A 27,358-nucleotide genomic window follows, 5' to 3' on the forward strand; every position below is an offset into this window, starting at 1 on the left:
TAGACACTCGTCTTTCCTCAGGATGACCTTCATCTTCAATTTCCACAGTGAGAAATTTCTCCCATTGAAATTTTCAATATCAAATTTTGTTGCCATAGCTTCTATTATTGATAGCTCCACTATTTTACTATCGTGAATAGTTCTCTAGAACCTCAAAGAATGGGTAATACATTCTTATTTTCTTATGTTGGAGGATCCACCTTTTGGTGGCAACCACAAAGACAATAAGCAGATATTATACACTCAAATCTGACTCGGATACCAATTGTTGCGGAAGACGGCTATCGGATAGAGCAAAATCGCAACTGATAACTTGAGAAAATAAAAATGAAGATAAAAGAGACACAAAATTTACGTGGAAAACCCCTGAATAATATAGGGTAAAAACCACGAGCAACGGTAAAAGAATTTCACTATAAGAAAATAGGAATTACAACCTCTCTCGATCTACCAAGGAGAAAACAGTGATAATTCTCTCTAGATAAAAAGGAGAAAGCAACTCTCAAGAAACTCTCTAAAATCTCTCTAGTATTGGAAGAAAGCTATAATGTTTTGGGATGGTTTTGAAGCTAAATGAGCTAGGCTATTTATAGTTCAAGCTTTAAGGACTAATTTGTAAATATCCTAAATTACAATGATTAAAATTAAGGTTCTACAATTTTCAAAATTCAGCAATAGCTGCTACTCCTTTTTTTTCCAAGCACCATCAAAAATTGCATTTATTATGCACACTTTCGGTGCATAAAGTCAACAATATTTTATCCTTTAGTTTATTTATTTAAATTATGTGTTTCAAAGAGTTGACATATCTACGTACTCTACTTGTATACATACTGGAATATCGCCCTGTATTTTCCCGAGAAAATAACAGAAAGATAATGTTTTTATTTCCTGTTTCGACTCACAGTAGTATAAGTACGTTGAATATCAAACAGAAAATGAATCCATTATCTTCTTCCTCGATCTGTTCGATTGTTATTATTTCAATTTTAGTTTCCAATTCAGTGTTACTATGTATTGGAGGAAAGACTAGCATCTATGTCAGGAAAGCGGAGAAAAGCGTGGAGATGCCCCTTCACAGTGACGTCTTTCAAGCTCCATCCGGCTACAATGCACCTCAACAGGTGTGGGTTTCTTTCCTTCTGTGTTTCGATGCGAAAATTTGAGTGTACTTTGATGTTTTGTGATGCGGATTTTGTTTGGATTTTTTGAAGGTTCATATAACACAGGGCGACCATATCGGAAAGGCCGTGATTGTTTCATGGGTGACCCAGGATGAACCCCGTTCGAATACAGTGGTTTACTGGAGTGAGAACAGCAAAGAGAAGAAGAAGGCTATGGGGAAAGTCTATACGTATAAGTTCTACAATTACACCTCTGGTTACATTCATCACTGCACCATCAGAAATCTGGAGGTAACATAACCATCGATTCGTGTTTTAATTTTAGTTCCTATTAATAGTACTAAATTGCGGCGGATTCTGGGGATGTTACTGTGTGATTTGTTTCTTAAAAATAACTATATTTTTATATTGTTGATGCCGTTCTCGTGTCGCCGTGCAAGGCATTTTAAAACTATTGTACCGGATCGATTTGTGTATGCTTGCATTTTGATTCCGAGTCTCTTGTTTGTTAACAGTATGACACCAAGTATTACTATGTGGTTGGTGATCGTAATTCGATGCGGAAATTCTGGTTTACAACTCCTCCTGAAGTCGGCCCTGATGTCCCTTACACGTTCGGTATAATGGGTAAGTGAATCTTTGCTTACTGCTTTCGACCGTGCCGACTTGTCGATCGGCATGGTTACCGCTTCTTTATTTGTGCTGGTGTCTTGAGCATGAACTGTACTCTGTTGATCGGCTTCGCAAGGATTTTCCCCCCCTCGAAAAGGACTCTTATTCGAGGGAGCACACATAAATTCTCTTGTAGCCGATCAGAAGATACCGGCTTATGTTTGGACGTGCTGATGATTTGGAATCGGAAATGGTTATGCAGGGGACCTTGGGCAGACTTATGCTTCAAATCTCACACTTACTCACTACGAAAAGAACCCGTTGAACGGTCAGGCGGTATTGTTTGTTGGGGATCTTTCATACGCAGATAACCATCCGAATCATGATAATGTAAGGTGGGATACGTGGGCAAGGTTTGTCGAGAGAAGTGTTGCATATCAACCGTGGATATGGACTGCTGGAAATCACGAAATCGACTTCGCCCCTGAAATCGTAAGCCTTTGTTCTTTCATTTCGTGATTAACTTGTAATCACTAGGCAGGGTGAATCTGTTATCACAGGATTGTGGTTCTGCTGCAGGGAGAAACGAAGCCTTTTAAGCCTTACACTCATCGATATCATGTTCCATATCGAGCATCACAAAGCACTGCTCCATTTTGGTATTCGATCAAGCGAGCTTCAACTTATATCATAGTGTTGTCTTCATATTCTGCCTATGGTAAAGAATCTCTTTGCATATTTGCGGACTCCATTCGTATGGCAGAGATGTATGCTGGATTCATCAGATAAATATCTGCAATCTTTTTTCCCACAGGTAAATACACTCCTCAAAACCAATGGCTTGAACAAGAGCTACCGAAAGTTAACCGGAGCGAAACACCGTGGTTAATTGTTCTTATGCATTCCCCTTGGTACAATAGCTACAGCTACCATTACATGGAAGGAGAAACCATGAGAGTAATGTACGAGCCATGGTTTGTGGAGCACAAAGTTGATATCGTACTCTCTGGTCATGTCCATGCCTACGAACGATCCGTAATGCCTTTATTTTAGCCGTATCACTACTATTACTTCACTCACGGCTTTTAAACTGATTGTTTATCATCCTCATCGTTCCAAAATTGCTTGATTTCTGATTCCTGTACATTACAGGAACGCATATCAAACGTCGCATACAATATCGTGAACGGTATATGCAGTCCCGTGAAGGATCAATCTGCACCTATATACATAACTATTGGCGATGGAGGGAACATTGAAGGCTTAGCAAACAAGTAAAGATTGTTTCTTTTATCATATCATACATCTTTTTCTTTTGTTTCATGCATGATTGTTGCAAGGCTTTGATGTGGATCTCTCTTTTTTCCTGCAATCGTAGCATGACGGAGCCGCAACCGGAGTATTCAGCGTATCGAGAAGCCAGTTTCGGACATGCCATTTTCGACATAAAGAACCGGACTCATGCTCATTATAGTTGGCACCGTAACCATGACGGATATGCCGTCGAAGCTGATTCGATGTGGTTTTTCAACAGATTCTGGAATCCAGTTGATGAGTCTTCTCGATGAAACTTTAGAAAAATATATAACCAATAAAATTTTCCCTTTCCTACCCCCACTCCACAATTTACCTTTCAGTTATTTCCTGATTTTGATCTGTACCATTGGAGGGTATAGGATGGAATAGATAAGTTCGAATTTTGTATGTTTACTCAAGGTTTTTGAGTTTCATTTATTAAACTATTCGAATTTGGCATATATGTTCGATTCATCTATGTTCATAAAACTCAGAATTTCACTGTCATTTAAACATGTATAAATAATTAAACACTTTTTAGTATAATTACCATGGTTACGTATAATTATATTATATAGTGTCTATACATGCCCCTAAGATGAAATTACACTCCTTTACAAAAATTGATAATTTAATTCTTTAAGAACACATTAAAAATTATAAAATCTAATAACCTAGATTAAAAATAATCAAATTAAATTGCAAAAATTAAGCTTCTAACTCTTAATATAAAGACTAATAGTGATATTTAACATTAGAATCGTTGGAATTTCTTTATTTTGGTCATTATTTAGTTAAATATTTATTTATTGTTTATCTTATTATTGGTTTGAGATTGTTGATACCTAATTTTGACATAAATTCTTTAATTAGAATATTGACTGAAATTCTCCCGTTTTCTTATTGAAAATAACTGAATATTGATATATATATATATATATATATATTTCAAATTGAAACTCATAATAATGATATATAAATACAGATATATAAACAACAGAGAAGCCCATGATTATGTATAACATTAAAAATGGTGGCGATGAGGGTGACGTCGACGAAATCTTTGTTTTCTTCTTCGCCACCGTGTGTCGTTGCCATTGTTTTCGTAGCTTTGGTTTTGAGCTCTGCGGATTTGTGTAATGGCGGGAAGACCAGCATCTACGCCAGGAAACCGGAGAAAACCGGTGACATGCCTCTTCACAGTGATGTCTTCCGGGTTCCCTCCGGTCACAATGCACCCCAACAGGTCAGTGTTAGTGGGTAGTTATTACATTTTGTTTATACGTTTCACTGTGCTCCCAATGGAATACTCTTAGTATATTTGAAATTTGATTTGATTTTGATTTGTTTGATAATAATATCAAATTCAATTTGATGGAATTCGTTTGACGATGTTATGAATTGAAATTCTGTTAGTAGATCAGAAGAATAGAGAAATCAAATTCATGAGATTAAAAGTAAAGGATTAAATTTGGTTGTTTTGTATTATCTAAATTTGACTTTACTTGGATGTTTGTAATGCGGGGGTTATGGATTTTTCAAGGTGCACATAACACAAGGTGACCATGTGGGTAAAGCTGTGATTGTTTCATGGGTGACCCAGGATGAACCCGGTTCAAATACAGTGGTTTTCTGGAAAGAGAACAGCAATGAAAAGAGAAAAACTGAGGGGGAAGTCAAGACTTATAAGTTCCACAAGTACACCTCTGGTTACATTCATCATTGCATCATTAGAAATTTGGAGGTAATGTTGAATTCTATGTACCATCAATTTTTCCTTCCTCTTTCATTACAATCCGTCGACATAAGTTATGAATTGTCCTCATTGGATGTCGTTGAAGAACTGGTGCACCATCAAAGGTTTTATCCTCGGCTCTGAAGACGCATTGCTCTTCATCGGCACGGATTTGTTCGTCAGCGACCTAAGAGGCACCTTAGGCTCTCTTTAGATCCGGGGATAAAACCTTAAAGGTTGTGTTGATTTTTCAGCAGCATTCATAACTTTAGGGTTATCCTGGTTTTTGCTTGTAAGGCTATATAATCTGTAGTGTTTGCCTCTGGATAAAAGTATGGACTAAGATTATGATACTTGGATTTCAACTCTGAGTCTCATTATTTGTTTGTTTACAGTACAATACCAAATATTACTATGAGATCGGTGACAGTGATTCGAACCGAAAATTCTGGTTTACAACTCCTCCTCCAGTAAGTCCCGATGCTCCATACACATTTGGTATCATTGGTAAGTGATTAAGCGAATGCATGCTTACTATTTTGATTTGATTAAGATATTGCTGCAATTAGTCCACAGTCTGTATAATCTCTCCTGGTTCGAGAGGTCACTGATTTTAGTTTCGAGCTATAATTAGAAAGGAAAGATAACATCCTTTACTGTTGATTACATGTTTGATTATATTTTCAACCCCGTATTCTATTACTTGATCCTCAAGAAAATGAAATGGTTCTGGGGTTCTCTTGTTTGTGTTGCTCTGGTTTTTCTGCTCTATATGTGGATGTTTTGTGCAACGTCTATTGCTTATGTGCCTGATGTGTTAGAATTGGAAATAATTATACAGGGGATCTCGGGCAGACTTTTGATTCAAATAGCACAATTACTCACTATGAACAAAACCCAAGGAAAGGTCAGACAGTATTGTATGTCGGAGATCTTTCGTATGCAGATATATATCCAAATCATGATAATGTAAGATGGGATACATGGGGAAGGCTTATCGAGAGAAGTGTTGCATATCAACCGTGGATATGGACTGCTGGAAACCATGAAATTGACTTCGCCCCCGAACTTGTAAGCATTCATTGTTTCTTGACGTGATTAGCTTGTAAACACAATGATCTTACTTTCTACGGAGTCATGCTTTGTCGTTATTTTCTACTGTTTTATCATCGAACTTTCAAAAATCATGGAAGAGTGAGTCGATAATAACATGATTATTGTTCTGCTGCAGGGAGAAACGGAGCCTTTCAAGCCTTACACACATCGTTATCCAGTTCCTTATCTAGCATCAAAAAGTACTACTCCCTTCTGGTACTCGATCAAGAGAGCTTCAGCATACATCATAGTCTTGTCTTCATACTCGGGCCTATGGTAAATAATATATATATATATATATAATTTTCATAATTGTGGACTCGAATGGTATAGCACTAGCAGATATGCTTGTTGGATTCATCTGATCTGCAATTTTCCGGCAGGTAGATTCACTCCTCAGTACCAATGGCTTCAACAGGAGCTACCAAAAGTTAACAGGAGAGAAACACCGTGGTTAATCGTTCTTATGCATGCCCCATGGTATAATAGCTTCAACTACCCTTTCATGGAAGGAGAAACCATGAGAGTAGTATATGAGCCCAGTTTTGTGAAGTATAAAGTTGATATTGTATTTTCCGGTCATGTCCATGCCTATGAACGATCTGTAAGCTCTTTGTTGGTGCTAGTATCTACTATATTTGAGTACAATGATTTAAATAACGACTCAAAGTGTTTTTATCATGTACTAATCAATGTTCGTGGAACGAGTTTGCTCTGAAGTTGGTTGATTACTGATTTATGTACCATTACAGGAACGCGTATCAGACATTGCATCAAATGTCGTAAACGGTATTTACACTACCGTGAAGGATAGATCGGCACCTGTGTACATAACAGTCGGTGATGGAGGGAACGTGGATGGCTTAGCATCAAAGTACAGATTTTTCTTTTATCATATATATGCTGGTTTTCCTGTTTCTTCCATGATTGTTTCAACTTTGCAGTTGTCAATGTCTTCATTTTTTCCCCGTATTTGTAGCATGATTGAGCCACAACCGGCGCACTCAGCGTATCGAGAATCCAGTTACGGTCATGCTGTTCTCGATATCAAGAACCGGACTCATGCTTATTATAGTTGGCACCGCAACCATGACGGAAACCCTGTCGAAGCCGATACAATGTGGTTTTTCAACAGATTCTGGCATCCTGCTGATGAGTCTTCTGCTTCTCAATGAGCAAAATATGCTGTTCTCCATTTTTTCCTAAAAGGAAAAAAATAAAAAAAAAACCCCAAAATTTTCGATCTTTTTCTTTGTTTTTCTGGTCTCGCCCTAATTTCCGTTACAATTCATTTATGTGTGTACTCTTGTTGGTATATAGAATTCGAGAAGCCATGTAGATATTCTTCCATGCCTGACTGTATATGTATAGTTCTGTGAAGAAAGTTAATATGCTTGTTAATGATAGAAACATCACTCTAGTAAGCATTCTATGTTTTTCTATTTAAATGAATTTTCGAAATTATTTGAATGCCATTCAAATATTTATCTTTTTCCAATCGAGTACAGTTATATTCCTTTATTTGTCACCAATCGTTTTACTAGCGACATCTTCGATGCATCTCCCCCGATTTCTTCGAAAACCACCAATAAATTCTGGGTTGATTTCAACCAGGACCTCGGAACATGGTACCTGAACAAACATCCACACGTTTCAGAACATAAGTCGAAGCATTTCGGAACAGGTCGCCGTATTGCTTGTAGGTACTTACCATTGTTGAGTTGGACTGCCACAACCGAAATGGCATTTGGTTTGACGAAACGCGCCGACGTAGCTGCATCCGCTACAATTACCGTTAGCAGGAGTAGTCCAGTACCGGCCTATGCTCTGTCCGTTTATCCATATTTGGCCTTTTCCCATGCTAGACATGTCCAAAGCTAAGGGGTCGTCTCCTTCCGGAGCATTGAAAAATGCCTGAAGGATTGTAAAGGTTAGATTAAGCTACATTGAATGCCCGCACACACATATAAATACGTAACAAATTTTTCGTACCTTGTACCATGTTAATGGATGTTGTTTCAGAGCCTCCAATGATCCTCGAATCCAATCGGTTGATCGGATAGAGGTCGGAGAACCTAGATTGCTGGCTTCTCCTTTAAGGCCAACTTTGTATGACCATTTCTGCCAGGTTAAGTCCTTTTTTCCTTCATCTAGTCCTTGTAGAACAACTGGTCCTAGGACTCCTATGTTCCATGTCTCAAAATGTGTACCAATATTCTACAACAACAGAGGAAAAATCGAACATGAAAGCAGAAAAGGAAATCGAACATGGATGTTCTTCAGTATGGTGCTGACACATTAGAATGGAATTCAAAGAACCGACCTGCAATCCGACTGCTATACTGAGAATCGAGATTGTATTCTCTCCAGTGTGCAGGTTGATATTTACTGTAAAAGAAAACCTTCGCTTTTGCCGAGTTCCGAAGGCCGATCCTGTAAGTTTAAAGCAGTTGAAAAGGTTTTTCAGTTTGATCAACACACCAACTTCATTTGCATTGAAATGAGAAGCTGAATAATGTACCTGAAAGCTGTCCATCGATGAAAACATGAATGCCATGCCCTGCTGATTGCACACTGAGGGTGAGGGGCGTGTCGTTACGAAGAAATGATTCGGACGAACTTATTTGTACACTGGAAAGAATCACCTAATCAGTTATTGAAAACCTTTGATTCGATTCCAAGATGTGAACTATGAACAATCATTCATTAGTTACCTGGTTGTGTACCATAGATAATCACTGGTATCTCTAGTCATGTTTAACTGTTCCAAGAGACCCCTGACAGTCATCGGTGATTCGTCCTCGACCGAATGTACATCTTCATTGAATGTCTCCCAGGATTCCAGCTTCACATTCGTCGGAACCATTTGTGCTCGAGATGCTTCAATTCCAACCTGCAAAAGAGAGATGGCATCTAGTTTTATCGTCTCATTACATTAACCAAAACCGAAGAATGCAGATCGATCACTTACTTCAGCAGTGTTGAAAACAACATTACGGCAATCTGGGAGGATGCTAATGGACCAACGGGGAAGGTCATAGTGCATATTATTGAAAGTCACCCTTGCATCCGACTTCAAATTGTAGTTGGAGAGAAATGCGGCACAGCCGCCTGACTTGGACGAGAAAACATGTGCCTGACGATATTTACCGTTGCAACAATCACATTCAATCAAAAGAAGCATCAAAGGATTCGAGAATGAATTTCCGGGAACCTGTTCATAGCTTCCTAAAGCGACGATGTTCGGATCGGAAGTAAGCAGAGATTTTTCGCACAACTTTATAGCCTTATGGAGTTCCTTCAGATGATCATACTTCGGTTGCCTAATCAAGCCTGTCAAATTACAATACACCATTAGTTTAGAAAAAGATTTGATATTCGAAACTTCGAGTACATGCCGGAATGGTACTACTTTCCGATTAAAGCTCGTACCGTATTCATCAATCGGAGCATCATAGTCATAGCTGGTGGTAATTAAAGGTCCCCCAGCAGTTCTTCCAAAGTTGGTACCTCCATGGTACTGCAAAAGATATAGTATGTTTAAAGAACCATATTCTTATATCTATGTTCGGATATGTGTCGAACACGGTGAAAACTCCGAGCAACTCGGATTAAAGCAGTTGAACAGACCATGTAGTAATTGACAAAGGAGCCACCCTTTTGAATGAATCTGGCAACTGCAAAGGCTAAATCCTCAACTGGTCTTTGGTAATTGGGGCCACCAAATTCTGAAAACCTTTACACAGAAAGGGTAATAGCTCGTAAGCTTACATACGTATAAATCTAGCCGTATCCGTGCCAGATACATGCACGTGTCCAACACTTACGCCCAACTCCGAGCAACATAGATGACGGATGAGAAAACTTACCAGCCAGTCCATGCCTCGGTCCATAATGTGGGCTTGTAAGGTTTGTTTGGAGAGAAATAATCACAATAATAACCATTGCATGTGTTTATCTGCAAACAAACATAAAATGTTGATACATACATACATACATGCATGCATACATACATACACACACACATACATAGATACACACACATATACATACACACATGCATGGATTTTGCTTACCACAGGATCAGGAGCATCATATTCCTTGCACATAACCCACGGAACCCCAGTGTTCAGCCCGACTGCCATTTTTGCTGCCCATTTTACATAAGCTTGACCAGCTGGTCCAAATGACTTGCTTTCAGGTTCATATTCATTTTCAATCTGCAAACAAGCAGCAACATGTTGCTACATGCATACATACATACATACATATAGGCTAAGGCCAAACCTGAGAGAGGATGATAGGGCCACCTTGAGACTGAAACAAGCTTTCATCCTTCATCATTTGGACAATTTTCTGGGTGAATTTTTGCATTTCTTGCTGAAAATGAAAAAAAAAACTTGTAAAAGAAAAGCAAATGAAAATAAAATAATTTGCATTACTTTTACACCTTGAAAGGCTCATTATCTGTTCTGAAGCTAATTCCGGGAAAATATTTCAACCAAACAGGAAATCCTCTGGGAGAAAAAAGAAAAGAAGAATCATCAATGAGATATAGTAAATAAACACATCCACAAACAAAGAGTGATCATTTTCATTACCCAAAGTTCCATTCTCCACAAACATAAGGCCCAATGCGAAGATGAACATAAAGACCAGCTTTTTTGACCAATTTGATGAACTGAACCAAATCATATCTCCCTTCAAAATTATACTAACACCCAGAAAACAGAAATGGAAATTCATAAGAAAATAGTAAGAAGAAAAAAGGCAAGAATTTATTTATTAAAAAGAAAGAACTTTAAGAGGAGCAAGCTATATACATTGCCAGGAGAAGGTTCATGGAGGTTCCAAAAGACATAAGTATCAATAACATCCAAGCCACCATCTTTAGCTTTGAGTATAAGACTTTCCCACATCTGCATTCCATTCACACAATCAATATTTTCCCGAGAAAATTTCTGGGGAAGGAGATGAATTTTTCCGAGAAAATTAATGTACACTACCTCAGGGGTGCTTCTAGGATAATGTATGGAACCAGAAAAGAGAATTCTACTCTTCCCATCAATGAGAAGAGCCTTCCTATCGTAAGTAACATTGCACTGAGTCAAATTAAGACTCAGAAACACCATTGAAATGCATAGAGAAAACCAGTAGTGTGAAGAAGAAGAAGCTGAGTTAGCTTCCATTTGTTTCAAGCTGGAAAGAGATAGACAATGAGATGAAGTGTGACAAAAAGGAGGGAAAACAATTTTTGTTATATAGTAATGTGTGCTGTCATTACTATTACTACTACTACTACACAACAAAACCCATTTTGTCTTTCATCATGCTTCCCGGAAAGATAAACAAAATGAAAACAAATAATTGAAACAAGATTTCGGGTTGAGGATTCTTTTGGTTCTTTCCCATTTTTAATCTGTCTTTGCTTTTCCACATAATAATTTCTTTAACTACTTAAAAGTATATGATGAAAACAAATATATATATAATCATATTCATGAGGAGCCCATGTTCCAACTTCTAACTTTAGCACACCATTTTTGTAACAGAAAAAAAGCGTTTTTTTTTCAGTTTTGGGATTTGATTATAACACGTATAAGATGTGGATTTTCAATTTGTTAGTTGTGGTATTTCACCATTGATGTAAAGCATGAGGTTTTTGTTTCGTGATTTCACTTTATATCAGTGCTATTTTTTTCTCTTAAAAATGTTATAAAAATTCGAACTTTTGAAAAAAAAATTGAGATATTTAATCCAATTTAACGAATGTTATTTGCGATAATATCAATCGAATTCAATTATCAAAACAAAAGAACCAAAGGATTAAACTTTAAAGATTAATACAATAACAAATTAGCATGCATCACCTTAAATACGAAGCAAAGAATGGAATTAATAAACGAATCATTTATTTTATGATTGAAACTTTTTTTCTTAATATTATCTCTAATTAATCAAAGTCAAACATGTTACACAGAAAAGGAGTAATGAAGAGAAATAATGGGGGGGGAACTTTAGTGCTGATTTGAGTTGGCTTTTTGGAGCAATGGGTGACCCACTTGAGTTCATCCCCATGTGAATGCCAATGTTGCACCTTTATATATGTATTTATGGAATATGGTTTTCGTTTTATCAAGGATTAGAGACAGGTGTCTTATTCGGTGGTCACATGTGTTCTAATTAAATCCTATGATGAATCCAATCAAACTTTTAAACGAATACCAAAACCATCTTTTCATTTATTTTTCATTTACAGGACTTAAATTTTGAACTTAAGAGATACTGAACTCTCACACACATTTGAAATATGTACCGTTGATTGTTTAAACAATAATTATTGATATTTCCATCATAAACTCGAACTCAACCCCTAAATATTTAATGAAAATAAACCTTATAAGATCAAATCGGACCAAACCCCATCAAGTTCGGATCATATGCACATCCCTGTCTATAAATATTGACGACTTTGATAGAATCATCCTCTTATTTGTAAAAAAAAATGAAAGCCAAAAGAGGGTCTATAATTAATTTTCCATCTTGAGTGAGTTACAAGTAGAGAATTTTCAGCTATTACAAGGATAAAGAAAAGAATAAATATCCGACTCGATATTTCAATGATCGATTAACATGGATCCATGATGCATCTCATGTCTCAACCACCACCATCTAAAATTTGTGATTGCACTATTGACTTTAGTGTACCTTTTTTTCTCTCTTAGTCCATACCCACTGCACTAACATGCAAGCTCTGGACTGTATAGCAAATAATAGAAAACTAAGAAAATGACATCAAGTTGTTTTGTTTCATTATCTTCTCCTGCATGCCATGCTCTTTGAAGATTAAAAACTGTCAAAGGAGAGGTTCCTAGAATTGTGAGTTGGAAAGGGTACCCTCGTCTGTTGTGTGGAACTTGACGGTGAATGTTTCGATGGCTGATATGATTCGACATTCTTTATCCATCCTTAAGCAATGTCTGCAACAAACGTAGGGAGATATATTAGCTGAAAGTCAGTGAACTCGTGAAAATGTCATTGATAACAACTGTATGTATGAAACTTGTAGCAGTTGCAACAGCATCGACAAATGTTCTTGTTTTTTTCTAAAGATTGATCGGTTAGGATATGCTACTTACCTGGCTAAAACCAGCTAAAATGATATTAAGCTTGAAACCACCTTCGAAGCTTTTTAGAACTTTGCTTTTCAACATCAGGTGCTTCAGATTTTGGCTGTGAGAATTTTGATCGATATTGTTCGATTAGCAAATTGAGTTTGTCTACCACATCCCGCCCTGCTGGATCTTTATTCTTTTTTGTTCTTTTTCTTTTTGAAATTGTCTCTGCATCCCGCCCCTTTGCCTGCTCTTGTCGCGTCTTCTCTTTTGGCTTGAAAACAGCTGCCACCTCCTTGAACTTTGATTTGCAGGTATCTGTAACGTTTGTTTCAACCTTATCTGAACTTCGAACGGTGGGTTTCTGGCCACTCTTGCGATCCTCGGATTTACAATGTGGTCCTTCTTGTTGGAGCCTTCCAATCTTTCTTCCGAATGAGATGGTTTTGTCTTTTCACCTGCTGGATTTCGCTTCGACTTCTTATTAGCTTGGCCTTCACCGGTGCCAACTGTGTTTTCCATCTCAGGCTTTTTAAACTTGGAATGTTTTGTTGCCCTTCCGCCATCTATAGATTTCCGTTTTCTGGATTTGTTAGGGAGATCATCCAAAGGACGTGACTCGGCATTTTGGTTTGCATTATTCAAATCATCGGTAGCATCCTGCTGCAGTGCCTGTAACTTAGCTTTTCTTAGTTTCAATGTCTGCACATTATCTACAGCAAACTCCACTATGGGACGATGCTCAGGGCCAAATGTTTCTACGAACAATCAATGACAATTAAAGATTAGAACAGAAAAGAAACAATGCCCTCGAGTAAACTTTTTCCCCTTCGATGTTATGGACAAACCACCCATGAATGCAGAACGCATGTAAGCTAAAAGCAAAAACAGGACAAATCTTGTGTTGAAAATATAGCCAATCAAGCACATGAGATGTAGCAATGAGGGGCATTACCAGGGTTATTATTAAGAACTCTCAGGGCAACAAGTGCATGCTGATGCTCGGAAAACTGAACAAAGGGAACCCCACGCAACTGATTTTTAATAACAACCTTTCCGCTTTTCACAGTTTTCAAGAACTTAATCTGCATGAGTAATGTTCGAGTTGCAAGAGTACTCTAAATATGCAGAAAATTATCACAAAGAATTAAAAGAAATAAACATTTTATAAGCAACTTTAACTAACCTGTTGTATTACAGGCTTTTGCTTTGTAGCTCTTGAGGTAACTGCATCGATACAAAGCTGTTTCAATTATTTCTCGGTCATGGATTTCGGCAAATTATATATAACAAGTCTTGTTTTTGAAACATGAAAATTTGGAGACTGAAGCTTGGTCATCTTTTTCTCATGCAACCTGCAAGGCATCCGAAAAGCTTTAGAAGAATACTATAGTAAACAACATCTAACAGGTTTTATTTCTTATCTACTCATTCTGTTTTGATTATTCTTTTAAACTATTCCTGGCCAAACCAAAAACCTCTTAACTACTAAGCAATCAACATAATAGGACTCATTTGCAATGTGCAACAACAGAGACAGAAGAAATTTTAGCTCAGCATATGACATGAACAACCAGTGGAAACCAATAAGAAAATACTTACATTTTGCGCTTTTCCATATCGCTAGCTGAAACATCTTTAGCAGCTGGAGTCCCTTCAACTATAAGACCTTCCTATTAAATCATAAAAACAAGTCTCAAAACTATACTTATGAACTCATTAAATAAATAGAAATTTAGTTGATTGTAAAGTCGAGCAATCTTTGCCAGGTAAAGATTACGTTGGCCATGCTCCTCAGCTTCGGCCTTATCCATTTCCTTGTCATGTGCTGACTTCCGATCCAATGCCTTCAACACTTTGAGTTGTCTACCTTTGAGAAAAATACCCAAACCAGATGCAGCATTTGCTGCAGAAACTGCTGCAAGAGCTGCATCTGTTGTTTTGAACTTGAGAAAACCAGTACCTCTCGGTCACCTGCCGATGGGAGCAAAAAAACCATTCATGTTTATTAATTCAAGGGGAAAAGAAAAGAAAAACAATTCAAATGAGTCATACTTGGTAACTGGATGGAGGACTGGAACAAAGGATTGCACTTGCCCAAATCCCGAAAACCTTTCTCTCACTTCTTTATTGTCAATATCAAATGGAAGATTGTTTATGAAAATCGTTCTCTGCAATTCATCTTCTCCATCTGTTTGTTTATGTTTGCTGGACTCTTCAGGTTTAGTCACATTTGATTCTATTGCAGATTCAGTGGGTAACTTATTTTGCATGTTAATGGTTTCATCTTCCGTCAACATGTCGTCCCTCTTGGGAAGAACAGCATCATCCTGGAGAGAAAGAGAATCTTTAGAAGAGGATGTGACCAAGTTATTCAGCACTTTTCTTGCAATATCTACTTCCTTATCAAAATCAACTGCCATTGGCATCCTTTCTATATCTGACATGTTCGAGTCATCTGGCGCAATACCACCATCATTATCACTATCGCCATGACTATTCTCACCTTCATCCTCCATATCAATGCTACTACTATCACTTTCCTTCTCTATTTCATTCAGCTGTCCTGAAAAACCACTAGTAATGAGATAGATATCCTATTGCAAAATTAAAGTAAAAATAAAAGAAATATTACTAAAGGATGAAAAACCATGGAAGAGAATACGGGATTAAATAGAAGACATAAATTAGTTACCACTAACAAAAGGTACTAACTTCAACAAATATTAGAAAAATAACTACATATTTTATATAAATATATATGTATTACACTTATAAATGTGTGCCTATGCATGTGTGTAACGAGCAAGCATACACATAACTTAAAAATCCAAGCAGAGAATTAATCATCATTCACAATGTTAATAAATAACCAACTATAAGAAAACCATGCATGGCAGAAGCAACTGATTGCACATATGCAATTGACTTGCTAAAATAATTAAGGATCGATAAGGATAAGCCAACTAGCGATTATCTTCTACAATTTTATAAACAATGGGAAATATAGGTTCTTTATTTGATAATCGATATTTTGGATCGACAAGGTTAAGCCAACTCAGTTATCTCTGGAATATACAGGCAAAGGCTCAGAGAAAACAAGATAATAAGCATACTTGACTAGTAGATGAAAATCAGTTAAGGGCAAGATCTATATATCTGACAAAACTATCGTAAGTACTCTTCAAATGTAACATTATTACTGAGCTTTCATTTTTCTGGCTTCAAGGGGAAAGAAGAAGAGTTCAGCTAAATGGTACCAAAGAACAACATATTTGATTACCATGTCGTTCAAGCTCTTCTTTGGGAAGAGGATAAGTTACAGCGCAAACTGTGCCACTCTCCTGTGCACAGCGTTGAACAGCTTCAGCCATCTCAGTATTACTAAGGCCGCCAAATATTACCGTCCTAGCAACCCTTCATAATATTGACAAGAGAACAGAAAAGGCATATAAACGTGTCAGAAAGTGAATATCATAATTTACAATATAAAAAAAAACTAAGCATGCATAAAATAAAATGTTTCTAATATGATGTGGAAAAAATATTAAGCTCTCTAAGGATTCATTTCATAAGTGAAAATAAATTAAACATTGCTTTCCATGAACTAGACAATGATGTTAGAGGTCCATATAAAATTCCAATATTTGATATTACAAAGCGTAGTTTGTCAAATGGATTGGAAAAAAGAATTTAGTACCTTTGCTTTTCAGAACAATTCTCTTTATCAGCTAGACCCGCACAAAGTGTTGCTGCTTTTCTAGGTCGCTCAGGTTTCTCTAGATTCATATTCAAAATATAAAATCAGGAGAGAAAACAAGTAGTTAATGAAAATTAAAACAAATAACTAGAATAATAAGAAAACTTTGTAAGATGTAATCTGGCTTTGGCAGATTTGAACCATGCTCGTCCACGGTCGAGGTAAAACCATCCTGCCATTCTTTGTCTTCAGAGCATCATCTGAGGCAGCCACATTTTAAAGTTGGGAGAACATATACATACAATTCCACAACTGCTTTGAAGTATACAAATCTTGGGTTGCCTTAGACCGTCGCTGCTCCAACGAAGCACGATGCATAGCATGTTTAACCCCAATTCTCCGACCTCCAACCAAAGAACCATTTTTCAGCTCAATAGCACGGGTGGCATCTTCCATAACAGCACTGAGAAAAATATACAAGTACATGACAATGTGCAAACACAAAAGTTTATCACCAAACAGAGCATGAAAAATTATTGCAATAACCCCAACCATTTGAGTTAACAAAGTTTGTAAAACAAAATACCACTACATTGAAAAACAACCACAACCAAAACAACAGATAAAAACAAACATCAGTTTAACTTACAACTGAACGAAACCGAAACCCCGATGTTCAGTTGACCCTATGAACAATATTAAGAACCATATCAGTATTCTTCTGAACAATATCGCTAAATGTTTCTTCAAGCTAGAATAGCATTAAAACATATAAAAAAACAAAAAAACAAAACGAAAACAAAAATACTACTGATTTCTACTTATAAATGCATAACTAAAAGCATAGTATTGAAGCTAATTTTCCAGTTTAAGAAAATACCTGAGAGTTGGTAAAAGAGTAAGGCAAGTTCGACTGTTGAAGGCGAGTGTTCGGATTCGGGTCTCTTGTTTTTCCCCATTGATGCTTTGGCTGCTGATTGAAATTAGGAACCAAAAACTAAAATCCCAAAAACCTCAGCATCGTGGAGTGAGGTTTAGCACTTGAGCCAGTTCGGATCGGAATGGAAATGGATCCTAGACTGGGGCTCCAAATAAATGTACGGCCCGAAATACTTTTCTATCCATGTTTTCATGGGCCTAAATTCATGGAGGTTTCTATAAAAATTTAAAGATAGAAGGTCAAAAAAATATCTTTAACGTTCGATTATCAAGAAATTGTTTGGAATGTCAGCATATTCTAATCTTCTACCAACCAAACAACATACATTTTGGCCAAATAAGTCGAACAAATAATGTAACATATCCCGTAATTAGTAATCTGATATTATATTTCGATAAATCCTATTACTAGAAGTAAACAGACCCCTTGAAGTAGAGTTTTCAGTGTAATGAAGATTGTTTTATTTCCCACATACAGCTAAATTTCCTAATACATGGTGGATGTTGCAGTTTGGTTTCAGTCAAGGTAGTAGTTTTCATCAGGGTCTTTGGTTGTTCGAAAACAAACTTCGAACATTAAACAATTTAGTCCAGCTTGAGTCGAGGGATCGATACTGCGAGCTGTGTATCAGTCCGTACTCAAGTTGGATGGAGAGAATGGAGAATGCGGCACAATTGCGCACTGCTCAAGTCATATGAGATTCGAACCATTTGAAAATCTCGTCGGATTGCAAACTAGTCATTTCATGGTAGGCAAACGCAAGATTTAACTCTTCGTCAACATGATGCACCAAATCTTTAATCTTTCGTATCCCGGAGAGCATCTTTCCAATGCGTTGGACATCCGTCCTGCTTCATATACCCTTTCTGATTGACAAAGCCTTTCTCCTTGAATAAATCGAACAATCTAGCAGAAATGGTCTGGTCAAGACATGGGATTCTGTCGGACAAAAAGGTCGGTGACAGAGGCAACTCCATGCATTCAATCTCTGCAACATCAACCCCTTTATTTCGCAAAACTCCCATGAACTAAGTAATTTTCAGTTTTCTATCTGTATCTTTCGGCATGTGCACGAAAAGGGTTGGTGGATAGTCCTCTGTGATGTCCATGTGATCGAACAATCCTTTGGCAATCATAAGTGTAATGCTACTAAACTTCAAGTCATTCGCGATCGTTGATACAAAATACCCACCCGAAGAAGCTCCCAAAGCCACAAGAGAAAGCTTTCCAAGATTGTGTCTCTTAACCCACCATGTTATAATATCTTCAACAATCAAACTTTCCTTCTCAAACGTCCAGCACTTCCCCGCACGTAGTCAAGACGGCGAACTTACGGGCAAGAGCATGAAGCACGAGCAGCCTGTCCTCCAGCAAAGCAACACACTCGTGGCATTCACTAGACCTATCCCAAAAATCAACAGCTCTAAGACTGCATCCATGAGCTAGAAAAAGAACAGCCTTAGGCGAATCGGGTATTTGTCATATCAAATCCGTACCATTCCGGAACTCTCGTCTAGGATCAAATTGCACCAAAGACTCAAACCTATTCCATGGTTTTGCATCATTTTTTCTGGAAAAGCAATACCAACGCTACTGAGATTGATACCAGAAAAATAACTAGGACTACAACCGGGTATTTTTTAGGTACATGCAATGCCTTTAACTTTGTTCCACGATTCAGCATTACTGTCAACAAATCAACAAGAACAACCTCTAAGACTTGTAAAATTTCTACTACTAATTATACCCAAAAAAAATCTAAATTCTAATTGAAACTGTGCACTCATAATTGAGTCTTAAGTCTCATGGTGAAAAATAAATGTTACAGATCGAATGATATAGTTCATGGGGCGATGAAGAGAAAAAACCTGGAAAATATTTTGCGTTGTTGTATATCTAACCTTCTGGTTTCCTAATTTCCACAGATAGTCAACTATAGCCCAGTTTTTAAGATGCGCTATTAATTGATGATCTCAACATTATTTTTTAAAAAAAAATTAAAAATATATATAATATATAGATTAAATTAATAAAATATTAAGAGTTCATTTTTAAATATTTAAATTAAATTATTAATGATTAAATTTATTATTATATCAATTTTATTAAACACATTAAAATAAAAAATTATATAAATAGCATGAAATAATCAAAGTCTTTCTGAATTGAAATTTTCACAAAAAAAATAATATTTTGGTCAAGATTAACTAAGAGACGTGTTTAAACATTGCAATATAAATTTATGTAAACTTAATTACATTTTAATTCATTAAATATATTTGATTAGTAAAACATTTTAATTTTTTTATGTTAAGCTGTGGTTCTTTCAAATTATTTATTTTATCTCTCAAAATCTACAATCGAAATCTCTATTTTTTAAAATTTTAAATCTTAAATTTTAAACTTCAAAATTATAAGTTCTACAAATAAATTTTAATAAATTTTGAACGTTAAATCATAAATTATAAACATAAATCATAAAATTTAAATCTTAAATAACACTCGTAAACTTTAAAATAAATATATTTATGAAAACTTACATAATTTATATATCATAACTTTTTAAAAGAAAAAAAAAACTTGAAATATTTCCCCCTCATATCTTATTTAATATATTAGCATTCGATTTCAACCTAAATCTCTAAGAGGGTGTTTGGTTCAAGGATTGTGAGATTCTCATGGGATGGGAATCTCACATTCTCATGTTTGGTTGGCCGGGAATCTCATTCCTGGTAATGTTTTATTACCAATAATAGATTTTTTGGGTATATTACCGGGAATGTCATTACCTCCCTTCCCTTATGTATTGTAACATTACCAGTGTTTTGAACTAAAATGCCCTTAATTTTTTATTTTTTTTCAAAAATATCATTCTTCTGTCATTGAATAATAAAAATTCTACGAAGATTAAATTACAAATTTATCTTTAAATTATTTTAGATTTACAAAAAAAAATCTATAATTAAAATTTTATATAAAGTTCAGAGGTTAAAAAATATTTTTACCCTTTCATTAAACCTTTTTTATATTTTTAATTTTGTAAAAAAATTATATAAATATTATGAATTTAATTTTTTAAAGAAAATATATAAATATTTTACAATTTGTAATATTATACAAATATATAATAAGGACAATTTTGTCAAATATAAATTCCAATAATTTTTTATTCCTTTAACCAAACACGGTAATCTTACATTCCTGCTAAACCAACCAAACACAAAATACAACATTCACAGTAATCCTATTCCCTGATAATCTTTTATTTCCACTGGTAATCTTACATTCCGTGAACCAAACGCACCCTAAGGATGTGTTTGGTTGGGAGAATGTAAGATTCTCATGGAAATGAAATCCACATTCTCCGTTTGGTTGGTCGGGAATGTCATTTTCGGTAATCTTACATTACTAATAGTGGATTTTCTGGGTATATTACTGTGAATGACATTACCTCCCTTTCCTTAGATATTATTGAATTATCGACGTTTTGGACTAAAATGCCCTTAACTTTTTTTCTTTTCAAAAATATCATTATTCTGTAATTGAATAATAAAAATTATACGAATGTTAAATTACAAATTTATCTTAAAACTATTTTAGATTTACAAAAAAAAGTCTATAATTAAAATTTTATATGAAGTTCAAGGGTTAAAATAAAATTTTACTCTTTCATTAAACCTTTTTATATTTTCAATTTTGTAAAAAAAATATATAAATTTTACGAATTTAAATTTTTTAAAGACTTGTTAAAAAAATAAATATATAATAAGGACAATTTGGTCAAATACACATTCTAATAATCTTTTATTTCTTTAATAAAACATAGTAATCTTACATTCCGTGAACCAAATGCACCCTAAATAATTTCTTCGATCTCGATCTATTTCAAAATATTTTTTTATATTAGGTTAACTCTTATAAATTTAAATCAAATTATTTCTAAAATATTATGATTATACTAAAAGCAATTTAAATTTACGATTTTTATTACATTAAAAGCAATTAAAAATTAAGACTTTTCGAATCTGGGTCTTCGTTCTTCAACTAGTCTGTCGTCCTAATAATTGAAGGCATAAAACCCTAAAGAAGCTAGCTTAATAGCAACATCCAAACATTCCTTTACCTGCCATTCAAATTCGAGCTAAATTAAACACCGCCGGTATCGGGCGAGCAGCCCATCAGCCACTTTTCAAAATCTCTTTGGTCTCCCGAGAAAGAGAGGGAAAAAAGTTAAAAAAGGATTTTTTCCCTTTATTATTTTGTAATTTTTATTATATATTATGCTTTCCTTTAGCCGCCCATGGCTTTAATCGTTGTTTGACGTCCCGTGTTCGGTTCTTCACAACCCCCACGAAAATATCTCTCTTATAAAAAGGAAGGGGGGAAATCGATTTCAATTTCACTCTTTTTCTTTACTTCTGGGTCCTTATTCTTCTTGTGAATCTCTGGTTTGTCCCTCGAAATGGCTTCTGAGGAACAGTTATCCGCCATTAAGGTATGAAATTAATACTCCATAAGGAAAATTAAGAATTTTGTTTAACTATAATTTAACCCTTTTTTCCTCTTTTGGATGGTAGAGGGCGAAAGTGCTTATGGTAGGGGCGGGAGGGATTGGATGTGAGCTTCTCAAGACACTTGCCCTCTCTGGGTTTCAAGATATTCATATTGTAAGTTGATTACTTACTAAAGCAATTCTTAAAAAGAGTTTTTTTGGGGATGTAAATTCTCCCTCATTGTTGTTACCTCTAGGGTTTAAATTTTAAACAGTCCAGTTTCGTTCGTTTAGAATTTGGTACGACAAACTATTTTTAGAAGAATTCACGGGGGTTATTTACTTTTCATGGGGCTCAAGTTTCGTTTATGGTGCATGTAGACGCCGCTCTATGTCTATAATTTGACAATAATTATTTAGATAATCATCATAAATTGTTGTCAAATGATTTTCTGCTCTCCCTATGGGTGATGATTCTAGAGATTTAATTTACCGGAGATTATGGATGCATGTTTTAGTTAGGAAGAATTGACAGAATATGTTTGACATATAATCAATTCCGGTGGTTTTGATGCAATTAATTGGTAGTGGTGATAGCGGGAGTCAAGGTGATACCAATTGTGCTTTGATACATGCTGTAGGACATCGGAAATTGTAGAAGCACACAGGCCATCATGCTGGGAGCACATATTGTCAAAATTGAAGGAACCAAAAGTTTTAACTAGCGGTAAATGTTGATGGTGGTAGTATGATGTTGCCCTTACGCTGACTCAATTGGTAGTATAGTTACTTCTTTACTTTTATGGTTCCTTGAGAATGGGGCTGGTTACGTTGATACAAAAGTTTGATGGATAAACTAAGTTAGTGGCAGGTGCTGATATTATGTTCTTGATGTGCTGGGGTTTAGTTATCTGTGAGAGGGAAGCTATCAATTATACATGGTGAATCTAAGGGTTTACCTGGGTTTTGTCTTTTGCTATCATTAAAAAATATTATTCGCTATGTCTTGTGAGTTCAAGTTGATGATGTGTGCTGGAACTGATGTTTTGACCGTCAATTGTTGTACAACTTATTTACCGGCTTAAGTAACTGATATAATTTTTTTTGTAACTTATTTGCAAATATATTTATCTGCTTGCAGATTGACATGGACACTATAGAAGTCAGCAACCTGAATAGACAATTTTTGTTCAGACAATCCCATGTTGGGCAGTCTAAGGCCAAGGCAAGTACATTCACTAGCATTTTTCCTTGTTTGCTTTAATTGGTAGTTTTAACTCAATAGTATGTATTTCAATTTTTTTATCAGGTTGCTCGAGATGCAGTTTTAAGATTCAGGCCCAACATAAGCATTACACCATACCATGCAAATGTTAAGGAGTCTCGCTTCAATGTTGATTTCTTTAAAGAGTTTGATGTCGTGTTGAATGGGTTGGATAACTTAGATGCAAGGCGCCATGTAAATCGTCTTTGCTTGGCGGTTGATGTCCCATTGGTTGAAAGTGGGACCACAGGGTTCTTGGGACAGGTAATCTAGGTTTTTACGTGTCTTTTAGCTATAATATTTCTGGTTCTTATCTTTTAACTAGGTTGTGCCTGGATTGCTTATTTTTGTGCTTCATCTATTTTTTCTTATTTCATGTATGTACGAATCCACTCAATTGTGTTGATCTTACATGCTGTATGTCCAATAATCATAGGTTTGCTATTTTATGCAAATAATTACGTATTGAAGGAACTCACCCTGGAACAGGTGACCTGTTCTATCCTACATATAAGTAGCTTCTTAAGTCTCTGTTTGGACAGAGCTTGTTTCTCTTGGTAAGTGCTATTGTGAGGCTCCATAAATTTCTTTATCAAATAGGTACCATACATATGTTTATTCCTTTTTCTCTTTATACTGGTTTATTAATTGAACCTTAACATCACCTTAGGTTCTGAAGGTTTTAGTTTCATTGAAGTCTTGTCTGACTTGAATATTTTTGGTTATTTGACTTAAATAGCTTGAAGCCTTGGAACTTTTGTGTTTCATTTTCTTTTCAGCTCCTCTCTATCTCAGTCGATATGAACTTATGCTTTGATTTTATGCCTTCTTTTGCTTGGCTTTTGCATTGCTTTATGTTATTAGTTTTCTTTCTGAATGTTTTTGAATATGGCCATTTTGTATGATTATAACTATCCTGGATGTAGGTTACTGTACATTCGAAGGGAAAAACAGAGTGCTACGAGTGTCAGCCAAAACCTGCCCCAAAGACTTATCCTGTTTGCACTATTACGAGCACTCCATCAAAGGTAATGATTCATTTTTGAGACTTTCTTTTGGGTGGAGTGGAGTGGGAGTCATTTCCTTCTTTGTATTGGCTTTGAGCAACCAATAGTCACTATGTTAGAGTTATGATCTCATGTTTAGGTATATTGTTGCCTAAAAATTGTCATGCCTCAACTTCTAACTGTATTGTTCGACTTGTAGTTTGTTCATTGTATCGTGTGGGCTAAGGACCTGCTTTTTGCTAAGTTGTTTGGGGACAAGAATCAGGAAAATGATTTGAATGTGCGCTCTAGTGATACTGGGAATTCGTCTGAACATTCAGTAGATGTATTTGAACATAGAAAAGATGAAGATATTGAACATTATGGAAGAAGAATATATGATCACGTATTTGGTCATAACATAGAAGTTGCTCTATCTAATGAAGAAACATGGAAAAACCGAAACAAACCACGACCTATATATAGTAAAGACGTCCTGCCTGTGAAAATGACTGAAGAGAATGGAGACACAGAAAAAGATAGTGCAACTGATGATGTTTCGGTCATGGCATCTCTGAGCTTGAAGAATCCTCAGGATATATGGAGTCTTTCTGAAAACTCGAGAGTCTTCCTTGAAGCTTTGAGATTATTTTTCTTGAAGAGAAGAAAGGTCAGTGATAACCTCTTGCTTTTGAAACACTGATATATCATCTCCACCTACCAAGTTAGATTGATTTGTTTTATAATTTGGCAGGATATAGGGAACCTTACTTTTGATAAAGACGATCAGTTGGCTGTGGAGTTTGTTACTGCCGCTGCAAATATCCGAGCTTCTTCTTTTGGGATTCCTTTACATAGTCTTTTTGAAGCTAAAGGAATTGCGGGTAATATTGTGCATGCTGTCGCGACAACAAACGCTATCATAGCTGGGTTGATTGTGATTGAAGCAATTAAGGTTTTAAAAAAGGATAACAACAATTACAGGTTTAGTTCAGTCTCTTTAATTCACAGTTGAATTTGTATTCTTTTGATTATTTTGAGGTTCCTAAATACAAAGTAATTATATATTTCAGTTTTGTATAATACGATTTATATGCAGGATGACGTATTGTCTGGAACATCCTTCAAGAAAGTTGCTTCTAATGCCCGTAGAACCCTATGAGCCTAACAAATCTTGCTACGTTTGTTCAGAGGTATTTCTAAAACGGATGTCTGATTGGAATTTCTTGTGGTTGTTTTGAATCTTGCTTACTTTAATATCTCTAAAACAGACGCCGCTATCCCTTGAGGTTAATATGCACCATTCTAAGTTGCGGGATTTTGTTGAAAAGATTGTTAAAGGCAAGCTCGGCATGAACTTTCCTGTAATTATGCAAGGGGCGAGTATTCTTTATGAAGTTGGTGAAGATCTCGAAGAGGATATGGTAGCAATTTATGCTGCAAACCTTGAGAAAGTAACATTCTTTTCCCGTACATTTTAATCAAATCCTTTAACATGAATCTATTTGCCTTTTGTGCGATTAATTACGTATGGATTCAAGTCTTGAAATCACAGGTGTTGCACTTTGGCACAAAAGGTAGTACGATAATTGCAATTGATTTCTTTTCACAGGCTTTATCTAAGCTGCCTTCTGCGGTTACTAGCGGGACTGTTCTCGCTGTAGAGGATCTTCAACAGGAGTTCTCATGCAGTATCAATATCAAGCATAGGTTTGTTGTATTTACCTTGATTTTAAAATCCTTTTATTGTGTCCATACCGTAAAATTTTACTCATTTTTTTCTTCATCCAAACGACTCATCAATTTTGCTAATGAAGTTGCATTGATAAATTTGCTCTTTGTGCTTACAGGGAAGAATTTGACGAGGAGAAAGAACCCGATGGAATGGTTCTCTCTGGATGGGTAGAAGCACCTGTTGATAAGGACAATAATAATAAGCCTATTGGAAATGGTGAAAGTACATCCAACGCTTTGCCATCAAAAGAGATTCTGGAGTGTGAAAAGGATGTTGAAATTCAGGAAACATCAGAGGGGACTGAAACCGTTACCAGGAAGAAAAGAAAACTGTCTGAGGTTGATGAAAGTAAAAATCAGAAGAAACCCGAAAAGCTTGATGTTGATGATGAGGATGATGAACTCTTTATACCCGACGACTGGGAATCACTCATCAAGAAGAGAAGGGTCTAAGAGGTTTTACATCTAGTTTGTGGACATCATCTCACCTCTGATTCTGTAATCGTTAAGCTAAATGGTAATTCTTTTTGTAGGCCGTAAATTGTTACATGTTAGGACAGAATCTATAGTATTTTGATTGATTAGATGTTACTAACTGTTATGTTGATTCCGTTTTTGTGGTGTACCAGTGTTACAACGTGTAATTGTCATGTTTTAAATTTTAACAGAGGGCTGTGACTTTGCAAGTATTCAGATTTAACATCAATGTTAAATGAAAATTATCAATGGTTGAATGTTTACAGAACTGCCATTTGCTATCCTTTTGTATAATTGACTGTTAATTTACACAAAAGTATTGGTTGGTATACATTTTTATGCCTGCCCGAGTTCATCTACAATGGTAAAATTATTTATATCCAACTTATCAAGCCGTGGTTTACTGTTTTACCTACCATTCATGCTTTGGAATTGAGTTCCGGAGTGATCACCGCTGGCTTGAACTTCAGTTGGACCCATGTCTTCCGGATTGGAAACCGGACGGCAGTTGTTATTGACCGGAGAACCGGTTGATGGCACCATGATAGAAGGTTGGGAAGTGGTGCTGGCATTCGATGACCTGGTGTTGTCCAATTTTCCTTGGGTGAATGCCTCTTGCAGCTGCAAGGCGTACTCCAAGTTCCACAAAACATACCCCAGTTGAAGGTCTGTCGCACTGTATTTGGCCAAGCACTTCGCAGCCTCGGCAAACTTCTTCATTGATTTTGGATTGATGGAACCGACAAGATGTGGATCGATAACGTTTTCTGAGCCTGTTCCGTTGCATT

General features: G+C 36.0%; 3 protein-coding genes and 2 pseudogenes across 6 annotated transcripts; 2 read left to right on the forward strand and 3 right to left on the reverse strand.

The window, feature by feature from the left end:
• The first annotated feature begins 927 nt into the window (after positions 1-927).
• LOC120172923 (purple acid phosphatase 2-like) lies at positions 928-7,071 on the forward strand. 4 transcript variants are annotated; one of them, XM_039180250.1, is made up of 8 exons: positions 928-1,124; positions 1,215-1,415; positions 1,640-1,751; positions 1,999-2,228; positions 2,316-2,454; positions 2,551-2,771; positions 6,615-6,736; positions 6,842-7,071. In XM_039180250.1, the coding sequence occupies exons 1-8, from the start codon at positions 939-941 to the stop codon at positions 7,035-7,037; spliced, it is 1,407 nt and encodes a 468-aa protein (XP_039036181.1). In that variant the 5' UTR covers positions 928-938; the 3' UTR covers positions 7,038-7,071. The 4 variants fall into 4 exon arrangements, with proteins under 4 accessions (XP_039036181.1, XP_039036187.1, XP_039036191.1 ...); XM_039180256.1 differs by lacking the exon at positions 2,551-2,771 and adding an exon at positions 6,246-6,466; XM_039180260.1 differs by lacking the exons at positions 6,615-6,736; positions 6,842-7,071 and adding exons at positions 2,889-3,010; positions 3,115-3,451.
• Positions 7,072-7,337: 266 nt separating this feature from the next.
• Positions 7,338-11,051, reverse strand: LOC120172946 (beta-galactosidase 3-like). Its single transcript, XM_039180266.1, has 17 exons — positions 10,869-11,051; positions 10,686-10,781; positions 10,464-10,576; positions 10,313-10,379; positions 10,150-10,242; positions 9,939-10,082; positions 9,732-9,820; positions 9,493-9,598; positions 9,295-9,382; positions 9,077-9,195; positions 8,834-8,998; positions 8,577-8,755; positions 8,384-8,493; positions 8,186-8,295; positions 7,855-8,079; positions 7,574-7,776; positions 7,338-7,494 (listed from the first exon to the last, which is right to left on the reverse strand). The coding sequence occupies exons 1-17, from the start codon at positions 11,049-11,051 to the stop codon at positions 7,371-7,373; spliced, it is 2,214 nt and encodes a 737-aa protein (XP_039036197.1). The 3' UTR covers positions 7,338-7,370.
• A 1,399-nt stretch (positions 11,052-12,450) lies between these two features.
• Positions 12,451-16,876, reverse strand: LOC120173052 (annotated as a pseudogene).
• Positions 16,877-17,965: 1,089 nt separating this feature from the next.
• LOC120174126 lies at positions 17,966-19,301 on the reverse strand (annotated as a pseudogene).
• A 2,344-nt stretch (positions 19,302-21,645) lies between these two features.
• Positions 21,646-26,779, forward strand: LOC120172957 (SUMO-activating enzyme subunit 2-like). Its single transcript, XM_039180274.1, has 11 exons — positions 21,646-22,112; positions 22,195-22,284; positions 23,251-23,334; positions 23,419-23,637; positions 24,300-24,401; positions 24,580-25,029; positions 25,114-25,343; positions 25,459-25,552; positions 25,631-25,813; positions 25,972-26,069; positions 26,210-26,779. Exons 1-11 carry the CDS (start codon positions 22,080-22,082, stop codon positions 26,544-26,546), a joined length of 1,920 nt encoding a protein of 639 aa, XP_039036205.1. The 5' UTR covers positions 21,646-22,079; the 3' UTR covers positions 26,547-26,779.
• Positions 26,780-27,358: the final 579 nt, after the last annotated feature.

Source organism: Hibiscus syriacus, unplaced genomic scaffold (genome assembly GCF_006381635.1).
Source record: "Hibiscus syriacus cultivar Baekdansim isolate YM2019G1 unplaced genomic scaffold, ASM638163v2 tig00003041_pilon, whole genome shotgun sequence".
Lineage (NCBI taxonomy): Eukaryota > Viridiplantae > Streptophyta > Magnoliopsida > Malvales > Malvaceae > Hibiscus > Hibiscus syriacus.